General features: G+C 44.8%; 1 protein-coding gene across 1 annotated transcript in view; it reads left to right on the forward strand.

Moving 5' to 3' along the window:
• The window catches only part of ezra (ezrin a), a 30822-nt gene that overhangs the window by 1901 nt on the left and 11791 nt on the right, over window positions 1-17130 (forward strand). The window contains 9 exon segments of the mRNA XM_045723778.1: window positions 6508-6591; window positions 6967-7062; window positions 9965-10015; window positions 10017-10088; window positions 10256-10407; window positions 13900-13983; window positions 15063-15209; window positions 15966-16062; window positions 16405-16568. Coding sequence (XP_045579734.1) covers window positions 6508-6591; window positions 6967-7062; window positions 9965-10015; window positions 10017-10088; window positions 10256-10407; window positions 13900-13983; window positions 15063-15209; window positions 15966-16062; window positions 16405-16568 — 947 coding nt within the window.

A 17130-nucleotide genomic window follows, 5' to 3' on the forward strand; every position in this document is an offset into this window, starting at 1 on the left:
GAGACCTAGGGTTACCCAGGGAGATGAGATGAGACCTAGGGTTACTAGGGTTACCCAGGGAGATGAGACCTAGGGTTACCCAGGGAGATGAGACCTAGGGTTACCCAGGGAGATGAGATGAGACCTAGGGTTACCCAGGGAGATGAGATGAGACCTAGGGTTACCCAGGGAGATGAGATGAGACCTAGGGTTACCCAGGGGGATGAGATGAGATGAGACCTAGGGTTACCCAGGGAGATGAGACCTAGGGTTACCCAGGGAGATGAGATGAGACCTAGGGTTACCCAGGGAGATGAGATGAGATGAGACCTAGGGTTACCCAGGGAGATGAGATGAGACCTAGGGTTACCCAGGGCGATGAGATGAGACCTAGGGTTACCCAGGGAGATGAGATTTAGGGTTACCCAGGGAGATGAGATGAGACCTAGGGTTATCCAGGGAGATGAGATGAGACCTAGGGTTACCCAGGGAGATGAGATGAGACATAGGGTTACCCAGGGAGGTGAGATGAGACCTAGGGTTACCCAGGGAGATGAGATGAGACCTAGGGTTACCCAGGGAGATGAGATGAGACCTAGGGTTACCCAGGGGGATGAGATGAGATGAGACCTAGGGTTACTTGGGTTACCCAGGGAGATGGGTTACCCAGGGAGATGAGACCTAGGGTTACTTGGGTTACCCAGGGAGATGAGATGAGACCTAGGGTTACTAGGGTTACCCAGGGAGATGCGATGAGACCTAGGGTTACCCAGGGAGATGAGATGAGACCTAGGGTTACCCAGGGAGGTGAGATGAGACCTAGGGTTAGCCAGGGAGACGAGATGAGACCTAGGGTTACCCAGGGAGATGAGATGAGACCTAGGGTTACCCAGGGAGATGAGATGAGACCTAGGGTTACCCAGGGAGATGAGATGAGACCTAGGGTTACCCAGGGAGGTGAGATGAGACCTAGGGTTACCCAGGGAGATGAGATGAGACCTAGGGTTACCCAGGGAGATGAGATGAGACCTAGGGTTACCCAGGGAGATGAGGTGAGACCTAGGGTTACCCAGGGAGATGAGATGAGACCTAGGGTTACCCAGGGAGATGAGATGAGACCTAGGTTGCATCACATCCGGCCATGATTGGGAGTCCAATTGGGCGGCGCACAATTGGCCCAGTGTTGTCCGGGTTTGACCGGGGTAGGCCGCCATTGTAAATAAGAGTTTGTTTTTAAACTGACTTGCCTTGTTAAATAAAGGTTCAATAAATGTTTTTATTAAATACCCAGGAAGATACTGGGGAGTGGATAGAACAGGGGCAACCAAATACACATCTGATCAAGATAATCAATCCATCAGGAGGATTGTAATCTCTGTCTAGATAATTACATTTACGTCATTTAGCAGACGCTCTTATCCAGAACGACTTACAGTAGTGAATGCATACATTTCATACATTTTTTTTTTCTCCGTACTGGTCCCCCGTGGGAATCGAACCCACAACCGTGGCGTTGCAAACACCATGCTCTACCAACTGAGCTACACGGGACCTATAATCAATCGATCAGGAGTCTTGTATCTCATCTCTAATCCCAAATCTTCTTGATCAATGAAATAATACATTTTTTTTTGTGCCTGACTACAAAGTGTAGCATGGAAAGTGAAGCATATAGATTGAGCCCATATACAGTATGTTCGTGGTGAGTATATGGTGATTTGCTAGGAAACGTAGCTGTTAAATTGTCAGATATGATCAGACTAAAAAAGAACAACATACAGATCATGTATATATCTGCTCACGGTGATGTGTTAGGAAACATGTAGGTGGTGGAGGCCGATGTTCCAGTTATTGTTGCACAATTTCAGATGGGTTTATCTTTATGGCGCTGGGGCGTGTTGGAGGGTAAGTGTATAAAGAGGTTGTGTAACACAGCAGAAAGCCAACGCTTCAATTCTCTGTCAAGGTTCAGGGAACAGTTATGAGAGAGAGAGAGAGAGAGAGAGAGAGAGAGAGAGAGAGAGAGAGAGAGAGAGAGAGAGAGAGAGAGAGAGAGAGAGAGAGAGAGAGAGAGAGAGAGAGAGAGAGAGAGAGAGACAAACAAAAGTGTGTGTTGCTATATTGCCTGGCCCTGCACCTCTTTATGTACAGATGCCATATCTTAATTTGATCACCCTGTTGTTGCAGACATGTTCCTGCCATGCAGGAAATGCAAACTTGTAGTATATGCAAGATTTAAAAATGCTTCTAAAGTTTATAATTTCACCTTTCAAATGTCAGACTTGAAACAGGGTCGAATTAAGATGCAGCATCTGTATCATATTAATGGTATATATTACATAAAGTGCATTCGGAAAGTATTCTGGCCCCTTGACATTTTGCACATTTTGGTAGGTTACAGCCTTATTTTAAAACGGATTAAATAGTTTTTTTCCCCCTCATCAATCTGCACACAATACCCTATAATGACAAAGCAAAAACAGGATTTTAGAAATGTTTGATAATTTATAAAAATAATTAAGAACCGATATGACATTTACATAAGTATTCAGACCCTTTACTCAGTACTTTGTTGAAGCAGCGATTACAGCCTCGAGTCTTCTTGGGTATGACGCTACAAGCTTGGCACACCTGTATTTGAGGAGTTTCTCCCATTCTTCTCTGCAGATCCTCTCAAGCTCTGTCAGGTTGGATGGGGAGCGTTGCTGCACAGATATTTTCAGGTCTCTCCAGAGATGTTCGATCAGGTTAAAGTCCAGGCTCTGGCTGGGCCACTCAAGGACATTCAGAGACTTGTCCTGAAGCCATTCCTGCGTTGTCTTGGATGTGTGTTTAGGTTCGTTGTCTTGTTGGAAGGTGAACCTTCGCCCCAGTCTGAGGTCCTGAGAGATCTGGAGCAGTTTTACATCAAGTATCTCTCTGTACTTTGCTCCGTTCATCTTTGCCTCGATCCTGACTAGTCTCTCAGTCCCTGCCACTGAAAAACATCCCCACAGTATGATGCTGCCACCACCATGCTTCACCGTAGGGACTGTGCCAGGTTTCTTCCAGACTTGACGCTTGGCATTCAGGCCAAAGAGTTCAATCTTGGTTTCATCAGACCAGAGAATCATGTTTCTCATGGTCTGAGAGTCTTTTGGTGCCTTTTGGCAAACTCCAAACGGGCTGTCATGTGCCTTTTACTGAGGAGTGGCTTCTGTCTGGCCACTCTACCATGAAGGCTGCAGAGATGGTCCTTCTGGAAGATTCCCCCATCTCCACAGAGGAACTCTGGAGCTCTGTCAGAGTGACCATCGAGTTCTTGGTCACCTCCCTGACCAAGGCCATTCTCCCACGAACTGCTCAGTTTGGCCGGGCAGCCAGCTCTAGGAAGAGTCTTGGTGGTTCCAAATTTCTTCCATTTATGAATGATGGAGGCCACTGTGTTATTGGGGACCTTCAATGCTGCAGACATTTTTTGGTACCCTTCCCCAGATCTGTATCTCGACACATCTTGTCTTGGACAAATCCTTCGACCTCATGGATTGGTTTTTGCTCTGACATGCATTGTCAACTGTGGGACCTTATATAGACAGGTGTGTGCCTTTCCAAATCATGTCCAATCAATTGAATTTACCACAGGTGGACTCCAATGAAATTGTAGAAACATCTCAAAGATGATCAATGGAAACAGAATGCACCTGAGCTCAATTTCGAGTCTCATAGCAAAGGGGTCTGAATACTTATGTAAATAAGGTATTTCTGTTTTTTATTTTTAATACATTTGCAAAAAAATTCTAAAAAACTGTTGTGCTTCGTCATTATGGCGTATTGTGTGTAGATTGCTGAGGCTGTAACGTTACAAAATTTGGAAAAAGTCAAGGGGTCTGAATACTTTCCAAAAGCTCTGTACCTTAAAAGATGTCTTGGCTGAAAATAGGCAGGACATCTTTTCAACAATGCACAATCTCTCTGGCTACAATCGTTTTTTCCATGGCAGAAAATCAGATTATGATACCTGGTCTGTATTGAAGAAGCAGTCTCCTTTTTCATACTCTTTGCTTATTTATAAACTGCTGTGAAATATATTTTACCTCAAAATATTGTATTTTCAGCTGTTTGAAGCTGGTGTACAAAACCAAAAGTAAAATTCGCGAAAACGAAATTTAATTAAGAACGGGAAGCATAGAAATAGAGCACGTAGAACCGATCTACAGCTTCTTAGACTGGCTTTCAATGAGAATGACAGATCTATAACACACATTTCTATGTGAATTTGGTTGGGTCGCCCAAAAAATTTAATATTGCAGCTTGAAGTGATAGTGATATCTGTAGTCCCTCAGCAACAGTGTAAGGGCAGTCCCTCAGGAACAGTGTAAGGGTAGTCCCTCAGTAGCAGTGTAAGGGTAGTCCCTCAGTAACAGTGTAAGGGTAGTCCCTCAGTAACAGTGTAAGGGTAGTCCCTCAGTAACAGTGTAAGGGTAGTCCCTCAGTGACAGTGTAAGGATAGTCCCTCAGTGACAGTGTAAGGGTAGTCCCTCAGTAACAGTGTAAGGGTAGTCCCTCAGTAACAGTGTAAGGGTAGTCCCTCAGTAACAGTGTAAGGGCAGTCCCTCAGTAACAGTGTAAGGGTAGTCCCTCAGTAACAGTGTAATTGTAGTCCCTCAGTAACAGTGTAAGGGTAGTCCCTCAGTAGCAGTGTGAGGGTAGTCCCTCAGTAACAGTGTAATTGTAGTCCCTCAGTAACAGTGTAAGGGTAGTCCCTCAGTAACAGTGTAATTGTAGTCCCTCAGTAACAGTGTAAGGGTAGTCCCTCAGTAGCAGTGTAAGGGTAGTCCCTCAGTAACAGTGTAAGGGTAGTCCCTCAGTAACAGTGTAAGGGCAGTCCCTCAGTAACAGATTAAGGGCAGTCCCTCAGTAACAGTGTAAGGGTAGTCCTTCAGTAACAGTTTAAGGGTAGTACCTCAGTAACAGTGTAAGGGTAGTCCCTCAATAACAGTGTAAGGGTAGTCCCTCAGTAGCAGTGTAAGGGAAGTCCCTCAGTAACAGTGTAAGGGCAGTGCCTCAGTAACAGTGTAAGGGTAGTCCCTCAGGAACAGTGTAAGGGTAGTCCCTCAGTAACAGTGTAAGGGCAGTCCCTCAGTAACAGTGTAAGGGTAGTCCCTCAGTAACAGCGTAAGGGTAGTCCCTTAGTGACAGTGTAAGGGCAGTGCCTCAGTAACAGTGTAAGGGTAGTCCCTCAGTAACAGTATAAGGGTAGTCCCTCAGGAACAGTGTAAGGGTAGTCCCTCAGTAACAGATTAAGGGCAGTCCCTCAGTAACAGTGTAAGGGTAGTCCTTCAGTAACAGTTTAAGGGTAGTACCTCAGTAACAGTGTAAGGGTAGTCCCTCAATAACAGTGTAAGGGTAGTCCCTCAGTAGCAGTGTAAGGGAAGTCCCTCAGTAACAGTGTAAGGGCAGTGCCTCAGTAACAGTGTAAGGGTAGTCCCTCAGGAACAGTGTAAGGGTAGTCCCTCAGTAACAGTGTAAGGGCAGTCCCTCAGTAACAGTGTAAGGGTAGTCCCTCAGTAACAGTATAAGGGTAGTCCCTCAGGAACAGTGTAAGGGTAGTCCCTTAGTAACAGTGTAAGGGCAGTGGCTCAGTAACAGATTAAGGGCAGTCCCTCAGGAACAGATTAAGGGCAGTCCCTCAGTAACAGTGTAAGGGTAGTCCCTCGGTAACAGATTAAGGGCAGTCCCTCAGTGTAAGGGCATATTTGGCTTCTACCACCTCGTAAAACTTGCCCACCCCTATACGTTGAGGTTCATGTTATTCTTGAGAGAGACATCTGTACTTTGGCAAGCGTTGAATGCTTTGTTACGTTAACCTTGCAGGCCCTGCTAGTCCAAAGTCTATTGAGATAGTAGTTAGCGATTAGCGACGGTTTATGAGGAAGTGTCTTCACAGCAGCACCTCAAAGGTATAGTTCACCTTAAACAATGACATTATTTATGTTTCCTTACCTTGAAAGTAGATGTGCGGACTAGAATAGATTGCGATCTACATTCTGTCTCTGTATACACAGCTATAGCCACTATTAACTAAATCATCGACTATGAGAGAATGAATGAACTAATCTTAATGAACCTTGTCCCCAAATCACCTCAAAGTAACTTCAAATCAAGTCACTGAGTTGCACAATACCTTTTTGAAGTTTTACATTTTTAGTCATTTAGCAGACGCTCTTATCCAGAGCAACTTACAGTAGTGAATGCATACATTTCATTTCATACATTTTTTTTTTTCTGTACTGGCCCCCTGTGGGAATCAAACCCACAACCCTGGTGTTGCAAACACCATGCTCTACCAACTGAGCTATAGGGAAGTTGAACAGGGTTGTAATCATTCAACAAAGTATATTGGAAAAGAAAGCTTGTACCTACAGACAAGCTGTTTCTGTGTATCCTGTGTAATGTAAGGCATTGTCAGCACTACTTGACCAGGTCAGATTCCTGGTACATGGAGATGTAGCTGGTGAATAAAGGCCGGTTCTGATTCTGAATCTCCAGGTCAATATCCGGGTTACCAGCATGGATGCTGAGTTGGAGTTCTCCATTGTTCCCAGCACCACCGGCAAAGAGTTGTTCGATCAGGTCAGTTCACATTCACTAACTAACTAACTCTCTCTCACACACACACTCCCTCACTAACTAACTCACTCACTCGCTAACTACTCACTCACTCACTCACTCGCTAACTAACTCTCACTTACTCACACTCCCTCACTAACTCCCTCCCTCCCTCCCTCACTCACTCCCTCCCTCACTAACACTCACACTCACTCACTCCCTCCCTCACTCACTCTCACACTCTCTCCCTCACTAACTATCCCATCTAATTTTAATGACCGTGTTGTAGGACAAAGGTGAACAAGGTTTTCTAAAAATCTATATTTTGTCAGTGTCACGTCTCTCCAGTGTAAAACGTTTCTTTGTTTTTCTCCTCTGTCTCCTGTGTGTTTACTCCAGGTGTCCAGAACGGTCGGTCTGCGGGAGACCTGGTACTTCGGCCTGCTGTTCGTCAACACCAAAGGGTTCCAAACATGGCTGAAGTTTGATAAAAAAGTAAGTTGTTACATGTGATCCAGCGGTTACAGCTCTGTATGCCTGAGTCGGGCATTGGGTCGGAATCCGACTCACTGCTCTTTGACTTTACCCTCTTCCTGTCTGAATTAGGATGGATACACCTTAAGCTGCACAGTGACACCTAAATGACAAATCCGACATACATAGCTCACAGTTATGTTGTCACGCTCTGACCTAGGAGAGCTATTTTTTCCTCTGTTTAGTTAGGTCAGGGTGTGATAGGTGGGTGGGTGATTTCATTCTATGTTTGTGTTTCTATGTTTTGGCCGGGTATGGTTTCCAATCAGAGGCAGCTGTTTATCGTTTGTCTCTGATTGGAAGCCATACTTAGGCAGCCTTTTTCCCACTTGGTTTTCGTGGGGTAGTTGTTTTCTGTTTCGTTTGTGTAACTTGACAGAACTGTTGGCTGTCGTTTTTGTTTATTTGTCTAAGTGTTCGATTTCATTAAAATACAATATGAGCACTCAACACGCTGTGCCGTGGTCCCCTCTATACAACGCCCGTTACATATGTACTGTATAAGTACACTGTAATGTTAGGAACTGCCCTAAGGCCACAAATCATGTTTATTTGAATGGAATGGTTTCAAACGCTATGGTTCCATTTATTCCATTCTAGACATAGCAATGAAACCTACCATTGATTTATTGTGTAGGTCAGTGGTATTCAAACTTTTTCAGGGGGGACCCCATTGGTTTCCGTCAGAATTTATGGCGACCCCATTGGTTTCCGTCAGAATTTATGGCGACCCCATTGGTTTCCGTCAGAATTTATTGCGACCCCATTTGTTTCCGTCAGAATTGATGGCGACCCCATTTGTTTCCGTCAGAATTTATGGCGACCCCATTGGTTTCCGTCAGAATTTATTGCGACCCCATTTGTTTCCGTCAGAATTGATGGCGACCCCATTTGTTTCTGTCAGAATTTATTGCGACCCCATTTGTTTCCGTCAGAATTTATGGCGACCCCATTTGTTTCCGTCAGAATTTATTGCGACCCCATTTGTTTCCGCCAGAATTGATTGCGACCCCATTTGTTTCCGTCAGAAGTTACTGCGACCCCATTTGTTTCCGTCAGAATTGATGGCGACCCCATTGGTTTCCGTCAGAATTCATGGCGACCCCATTGGTTTCCGTCAGAATTCATGGCGACCCCATTGGTTTCCGTCAGAATTCATGGCGACCCCATTGGTTTCCATCAGAATTCATGGCGACCCCATTTGTTTCCGTCAGAATTCATGGGGACCCCATTCCCCCCCTAAGAATTTCTCGCGACCCCACCAACTCCAAATCTAATGACACAACCTTAAAATCTGCAAATTTCGATTTTGTACAGCGATGGGTTCGGATTTCTAAACTTTAAATATTGTTCATCATACTAGAGACATGAGGATAGTAGCCGTCATCTGGTTTCCACACCAGGAGTTAAATGGGTATCTGTAGGTGTCACGTCCTGACCAGTATAGAGTATATTTGGTTATTGTAGTTTGGTCAGGACGTGGCAGAGGGTAGTTGATGTATGTATTATGGGGTTTGTCACTGGTCTATGTCTGTGTTTCTATGTCTAGTTGATTGGGGTTGGACTCTCAATTGAAGGCAGGTGTGTTAAGTTGCCTTTGATTGGGAGTCCTATATAGTAGGGTGTGTTTGTCTTTGTTTTTCGTGGGTAGTTGTTTGAGAGCACTGCTTTTTGTTGAGCCTGCTTTCACTGTTTCATGTCATTAGTTTGTTTATTGTTTTCTTCCGTGGTGTTCGCATTATTTTATAAATAAATATGTTGAGCACGAAACCCGCTGCGCATTGGTCCCTTTCTCTCTACGACGACAAGCGTGACAGTAGGAGGAATGCATACGGTGGAGGCAATTAAGCTGGGAATGTACTGAGTGAAGGAAAGACGATCACATGGTTGCCGTCACTGATAATGGTGGAGAGATGTGGTTTAGTGAGGAATGGGGGTCAAGGTCAGGTCAGGTCACGTTAAGGGAGAAGGAGCAGTTTGTTGCCCGCATCACTTAACTTCCTGTCTAGCAATAAAGATATAATGTTTAGAGAGAGTCCACCCAAATTGGTGTGTAAATATATATATTACCACTGGTGAATACATGTATTTGTCTTATGCAGCTCGTACTGACCCAATGGGTGAATAAACTCAGTTTAAGCTTTACTAATCAACGTATAACCTTCTATTCATTGCAAAAAAATCCAATACATTTACTCAATAACATTTTATTTTTCAAATGATCTCTCTCAAAAACGTGTGTATATTGTCCTCGACATTCATCTGTACTCTTTGTTTTTTTATTCCTAATATAAATTCATAAATACATATTTTGGCAACCCCACTGCTGTTTCCCCTGATGTTGAATACCACTGACATGGGGGTTACTCATGTCATAACCACACTCACCCCCCCCCTGCATCTCCTCCCCTCTCCTCTCCTCCTCTCTCCTCCTCTCTCCCCTCCTTTCCGATCCTCTCATCTCCTCTCCTCTCCTCTCCTCCTCTCTCCCTTTCCTCTCCTCCCCTCTCATCCTCTCTCCCCTCCTTTCCCATCCTTTCCTCTCTCTCTCCCTTTCCTCTCCTCCCCACTCATCCTCTCTCCCCTCCTTTCCCATCCTCTCCTCTCTCTCTCCCTTTCCTCTCCTCCCCACTCATCCTCTCTCCCCTCCTTTCCCATCCTCCCCTCTCCTCTCCTCCCCTCTCCTCTCCTCTCCTCTCCTCTCCTCTCCTCTCCTCTCCTCTCCTCTCCTCTCCTCTCCTCTCCTCTCCTCTCCTCTCCTCTCCTCTCCTCTCCTCTCCTCTCCTCTCCTCTCCTCTCCTCCCCTCCCCTCTCCTCTCCTCTCCTGTCTCCCTCTCCTCTCCTGTCTCCCTCCCCTCTCCAGGTGTTAGCCCAGGAAGTAAAGAAAGATGTTCCCCTCCAGTTTCGTTTTACGGGCCAAGTTCTACCCAGAGGACGTGGATGAGGAGCTGATCCAGGAGAGCACCCAGAAACTGTTCTTCCTGCAGGTAACACACACACACACACACACACACACACACACACACACACACACACACACACACACACACACACACACACACACACACACACACACACACACACACACACACACACACACAGACAGACCCCCCCCCTCCCCCACATGATCTAGATGTTTGTCTCCCACCTCCAGGTGAAGGAGGACATCCTAAATGATGAGGTGTACTGCCCTCCAGAGTCTGCTGTTCTGCTAGCCTCCTACTCTGTACAGGCCAAGTTTGGAGACTTCAATAAGGAAACACACCAGAATGGTTACCTGGCCAATGAATGCCTGCTGCCCAAGAGGTGAGTCAGTGTGGAGCAGGAGGGTGGATGAACCTCCAGATGGAGCAGGGGGTGGATGAACCTCCAGATGGAGCAGGGGGTGGATGAACCTCCAGATGGAGCAGGGGGTGGATGAACCTCCAGATGGAGCAGGGGGTGGATGAACCTCCAGATGGTGGCTGTATGCCTTGTTCACTACATAATTAATACCCATATATCTAATATATATATATCTAATACCAAGACGCCAACTTCAAACTCAAGTGTTCTCACTTCCTGTTATTTTATGGCAAAATTAGCATCATAAGAAACAGGTGTATGGTGTGTTATATTTATGACATGCTGTCTGTGCTTGAGGTAAGGTGTTATATTACAATAAGACATGTGCTTGAGGTAAGGTGTGCATGTTTACACAGCCTCACGAAAACCTACAGTATGTGAAATATACAGAGAAGTATATTTTCTGGGTGATTTAAATATTGACTGGCTTTCATCAAGCTCCCCACTCAAGAAAAAACTTACCAACCCTTAGTAAACTTCTGGAAAAATGTGTTTGACCAGATACAATGCTATTTTACAGTAAACAAATTGACAACAGATTTTCAGCACGCTTATAGGGAAGGACACTCAACAAGCACAGCACTTAAACAAATGACTGGTGATTGGCTGAGAGAAATTGATGATACAATGATTGTGGGGGCTGTCTTGTTAGACTTCAGGGCAGATTTTGACATTATTGATCAGTCGGCTGCTGGAAAAACGTATGTGTTATGGTTTTACACCCCCTGCTATTTTGTGGATAAAGAGTTACCTGTCTAACAGAACACAGAGGGTGTTCTTTAATGGAAGCCTCTCCAACATAATCCAGGTAGAATCAGGAATTCCCCAGGGTAGCTGTTTAGGCACCTTGCTTTTTCCAATCTTTACTAACGACATGCCACTGACTTTGAGTAAAGCCAGAGTGTCTATGTATGCGTATGACTCAACACTATACACGTCAGCTACTACAACGACTGGAATGGGTAGCAAGGAATAAGTTAGTATTAAACATTTCCAAAACTAAAAGCATTGTATTTGGGACAAATCATTCACTAAATCCTTAACCTCAACTAAATATTGTAATGAATAATGTAGAAATTGAGCAAGTTGAGGTGAATAAATTACTTGGAGTAACCCTGGATTGTAAACTGTCATGGTCAAAACGTATTGATACAACAGTAGCTAAGATGGGGAGAAGTCTGTCCATAATAAAGCGCTGCTCTGCCTTCTTAACAGCACTATCAACAAGGCAGGTCCTACAGGCCCTAGTTTGTCACACCTGTTCAGTAGGGTTGCCAGGTGCCACAGAGAGGGACTTAGGGAAAATTGCAGTTGGCTCAGAACAGGCAGCATGCCTGGCCCTTGGATGTACACAGAGAGCTGATATTAATAATATGCATGTCATTCTCTCATGGCTCAAAGTGGAAGAGAGATTGACATCATCACTACTTGTTTTTGTAAGAGGTGTTGACCGAGCTGTCTCCTTAAAATACTTGCACACAGCTTGGACACCCATGAAGAGTAGCTGCTGCCTTGGCAGGAACTAATGGGGATCCATAATAAACCCCATGAAGAGTAGCTGCTGACTTGGCAGGAACTAATGGGTATCCATAATAAACCCCAGGAAGAGTAGCTGCTGCCTTGGCAGGAACTACTGGGGATCCATAATAACCCCCAGGAAGAGTAGCTGCTGCCTTGGCAGGAACTAATGGGATCCATAATAAACCCCAGGAAGAGTAGCTGCTGCCTTGGCAGGAACTAATGGGGATCCATAATAAATACACACACAGTGCATTCGGAAAGTATTCAGACCCATTGACTATTTCCACATTTTGTTTTACGTTACAGCCTTATTCTAAAATGGATTAAATCGTTTTTTTCCCCTCATCATTCTACACACAATTCCCCATAATGACAAAGCAAAAACTGTTTTTTATAAATGTTAAAATTTTTATTCAAAATAAAAAACTGAAATTTACATAAGTATTTAGACCCTTTACTCAGTACTTTGTTGAAGCACCTTTGGCAGCGATTACAGCTTCGAGTCTTCTTGGGTAAGACGCTACAAGCATGGCACACCTGTATTTGGGGAGTTTCTCCCATTCTCTGCAGATCCTCTCAAGGTGTCAGGTTGGATGGGGAGCGTCGTTGTACAGCTATTTTCAGGTCTCTCCAGAGATGTTCAACTGGGTTCAAGTCCGGGTTCTGGCTGGGCCACTCAAGGACATTCAGAGACTTGTCCCGAAGCCACTCTTGCGTTGTCTTGGCTGTGTTCTTAGGGTCGTTGTCCTGTTGGAAGGTGAACCCTCGCCCCAGTCTGAGTTCCTGAGGGCTCTGGAGCAGGTTTTCATCAAGGATCTCTCTGTACTTTGTACTGTTCATCTTTCCCTCAATCCTGACTAGTCTCCCAGTCCCTGCTGCTGAAAAACATCCCCACACCATGATGCTGCCACCACCAGGCTTCACCGTAGAGATGGTGCCAGCTTTCCTCCAGAAGTGACGCTTCATATTCAGGCCAAAAAGTTCAATCTTGGTTTCATCAGACCAGAAAATCTTGTTTCTCATGGTCTGAGAGTCTTTAGGTGCCTTTTGGCAAACTCTAAGCGGGCTGTCGTGCCTTTTACTGAGAAGTGGCTTCCGTCTGGCCACTCTACCATAAAGGCCTGATTGGTGGAGTGCTGCAGAGATGGTTGTTCTTCTGGAAGGTTCTTCCATCTCCACAGAGGAACTCTGGAGCTCTGTCAGAGTGGCTATCAGGTTCTTGGTCACCTCCCTGACTAAGGCCTCTCTACTCCGATTGCTCAGTACGGCAGCCAGCTCTAGGAAGAGTCTTGGTGGTTCCAAACTTCTTTCATTTAAGAATGATGGAGGCCAGTCTATTCTTGGGGACCTTCAATGCTGCAGAAATGTTTTGTTACCCTTCCCCAGATCTGTGCTTCGACCCAATCCTGTCTCGGATCTCTACGGACAATTCCTTCGACCTCATGACTTTGCTCTGACATACACTGTCAACTGTGGGACCTTATATAGACAGGTGTGTGCCTTTCCAAATCATGTCCAATGAATTGAAGTTACCACAGGTGGACTCCAATCAAGTAGAAACATCTCAAGGATGATCAATGGAAACAGGATTCCCCTAAGGTCAATTTCGAGTCTCATAGCAAAGGGTCTGAATAGTTACGAAAATAAGGCATTTCTGTTTTTTTAAATTTCCCAACATTTCTAAAAGCCTGTTTTCACTTTGTCATTATGGGGTAGTGTCTAAATTGATGAGGATCTTTTTTTATTCATTCTAAAAAATGTGGAAAAAGTCAAAATCTGAATAGTTTCCGAAGGCACTGTGTGTTAGTGTGTCTTTCGGAGGTGATAAACAGAAGACACATTTCCTGACTGAAAAGAAAATGGACCAATAAAGTCTTCTTCTTCTTCATCATCTTCTTCTTCTCCTTCTTCGCCTTCTTCTTCTTCTCTCAGAGTGCTGGATCAACACAAGCTGTCTAAAGAACAGTGGGAGCAGCGGATCCAGACCTGGCACGAGGAACACAGAGCTATGCTCAAGTGAGTGTGAACGCTTGCACACACACACACACACACACACACACACACACACACACACACACACACACACACACACACACACACACACACACACACACACACACACACACACACACAATCACATATTAGTGAAATAGCGTACTACTGTATAGGTGTATATGTCCTAAGAAGCATATAGATATTGAGTACTGTATGTACTGCTAACTTCTACAGTTAGGATGCAAACCTTTTCCACCAATTACAGTTAGGATTCAAACCTTTTCCACCAATTACAGTTAGGATTCAGACCTTTTCCACCAATTACAGTTAGGATTCAGGCCTTTTCCACCAATTACAGTTAGGATTCAGTCCTTTTCCACCAATTACAGTTAGGATTCAGACCCTTTCCACCAATTACAGTTAGGATTCAGACCTTTTCCACCAATTACAGTTAGAATTCAGACCTTTTCCACCAATTACAGTTTGGATTCAGACCTTTTCCACCAATTACAGTTAGGATTCAGACCTTTTCCACCAATTACAGTTAGGATTCAGACCTTTTCCACCAATTACAGTTTGGATTCAGACCTTTTCCACCAATTACAGTTAGGATTCAGACCTTTCCCATCAATTACAGTTAGGATTCAGGCCTTTCCCACCAATTACAGTTAGGATTCAGTCCTTTTCCACCAATTACAGTTAGGATTCAGACCTTTTCAACCAATTACAGTTAGGATTCAGACCTTTTCCACCAATTACAGTTAGGATTCAGACCTTTTCCACCAATTACAGTTAGGATTCAGGCCTTTTCCACCAATTACAGTTTGGATTCAGACCTTTTCCACCAATTACAGTTAGGATTCAGACCTTTTCCACCAATTACAGTTAGGATTCAGACCTTTTCCACCAATTACAGTTAGGATTCAGACCTTTTCCACCAATTACAGTTAGGATTCAAACCTTTTCCACCAATTACAGTTAGGATTCAGACCTTTTCCACCAATTACAGTTAGGATTCAGGCCTTTTCCACCAATTACAGTTTGGATTCAGACCTTTTCCACCAATTACAGTTTGGATTCCATTAATGCTTTGTGAACAGGGAGGATGCTATGCTGGAGTATCTAAAGATCGCCCAGGACTTGGAGATGTATGGAGTCAACTTCTTTGACATTAAGAACAGGAAGGGGACAGAGCTGTGGCTCGGGGTAGATGCCCTGGGACTCAACATCTACGAGAAGGACGACAGGTAAACATCTGACTGAATGACTGACTACCTCTACTCTACCTCTACTCCACCTCTACTCCACCTCTACCTCTACTCTACTCTACCTTTACTCTACCTCTATTCTACCTCTACCTCTACTCTACCTCTACTCTACCTCTACTCTACTCTACCTCTACCTCTACTCCACCTCTACGCTCCTCTACCTCTACCTCTACTCTACCTCTACTCTACCTTTACTCTACTCTACTCTACCTCTACCTCTACCTCTACTCTACTCTACCTCTACTCTACTCTACTCTACTTCTACCTCTACTCTACTCTACCTCTACTCTACTCTACCTCTACTCCACCTCTACTCCACCTCTACTCTACCTCTACTCTACTCTACCTCTACTCTACCTCTACTCTACTTCTACTCTACTCTACCTCTACTCCACCTCTACTCTACCTCTACCTCTACTCTACCTCTACTCCACCTCTACTCTACCTCTACTCTACCTTTACCTCTACCTCTACTCTACCTCTACTCTACCTCTACCCTTCGCCTGTTAACTGTAATCTACTTCTCCTCTCAGTCCCTAGCCTACTGTCAGCTAACATCAAACATGACCGGCGGGTTGTCGATGTTACGGGGAGGTCGTTACCCTAGTTCTCTCCTGAGTCCTCTAAAACAGTATTGATTATGTCATGATATTAGTAGTACTTAAAGGAGTCACACAACGTTTTGTTTGCACTTGTTTTTAACTGCTGAATGTTGACATTTGTTCTCTGTTCCAGACTGACTCCAAAGATTGGGTTTCCCTGGAGTGAAATTAGGAACATTTCATTCAATGATAAAAAGTTCATCATCAAGCCCATTGATAAGAAAGCTCCCGTGAGTCCTCTACTAGAATATTCTGTTAATGTCAGTCCAGTTACTGCCGTAAGCCTCAGGTCTTGTTCAGTACACCACTTCAGAGACCGAGAGAGTGTAAACAAGTGTCTGTGTGAGAGAGAGAGAGAGAGAGAGAGAGAGAGAGAGACAGAGAGAGAGAGAGAGAGAGAGAGTGAGGGATTGAGAGAGCACGAGAGAGCGATTGAGATTGATAGAGAGAGAGAGAGCGAGAAAGAGCGAGAGAGAGAGAGCGAGAGAGAGAGAGCGATTGAGATAGAGAGAGAGACTGAGAGAGAGATTGAGATTGAGAGAGGTTTAATAAAACCCAACATATGTTCTCAGGATTTTGTGTTCTACGCCCCTCGTCTGGGGATGAATAAGCGCATCCTGGCTCTGTGCATGGGGAACCATGAGCTATACATGAAACGCAGGAAGCCGGACAACATCGAGGTGCAGCAGATGAAGACTAAGGCCAGGGAGGAGAAACACCAGAAACAGATGGAAAGGTGAGAGACAGGACCACACCTTCACCTGTACACACCTGTACACAGGACCACACCTTCACCTGTATACACCTGTACACAGGACCACACCTTCACCTGTACACACCTGTACACAGGACCACACCTTCACCTGTACACACCTTCACCTGTACATACCTGTACACAGGACCACACCTTCACCTGTATAGACCTGTACACAGGACCACACCTTCACCTGTATAGACCTGTACACAGGACCACACCTTCACCTGTACACAGGACCACACCTTCACCTGTATAGACCTGTACACAGGACCACACCTTCACCTGTATAGACCTGTACACAGGACCACCCCTTTACAGACCTGTACACAGGACCACACCTTCACCTGTATAGACCTGTACACAGGACCACACCTTCACCTGTATACACAGGAGCAAAACAGACTGCTTTACTGACATGTGTATGATAATTGCTGTAGGTGAATACATGCATTTACATTTTAGCAGACACTCTTATCCAGAGCGACTTATAGTAGTGAATGCATACATTTCATACATTTTTGTACTGGCCCCCCCCCCGTGG

Source organism: Salmo salar, chromosome ssa09 (assembly GCF_905237065.1).
Source record: "Salmo salar chromosome ssa09, Ssal_v3.1, whole genome shotgun sequence".
NCBI classification, from domain to species: Eukaryota; Metazoa; Chordata; class Actinopteri; order Salmoniformes; family Salmonidae; genus Salmo; species Salmo salar.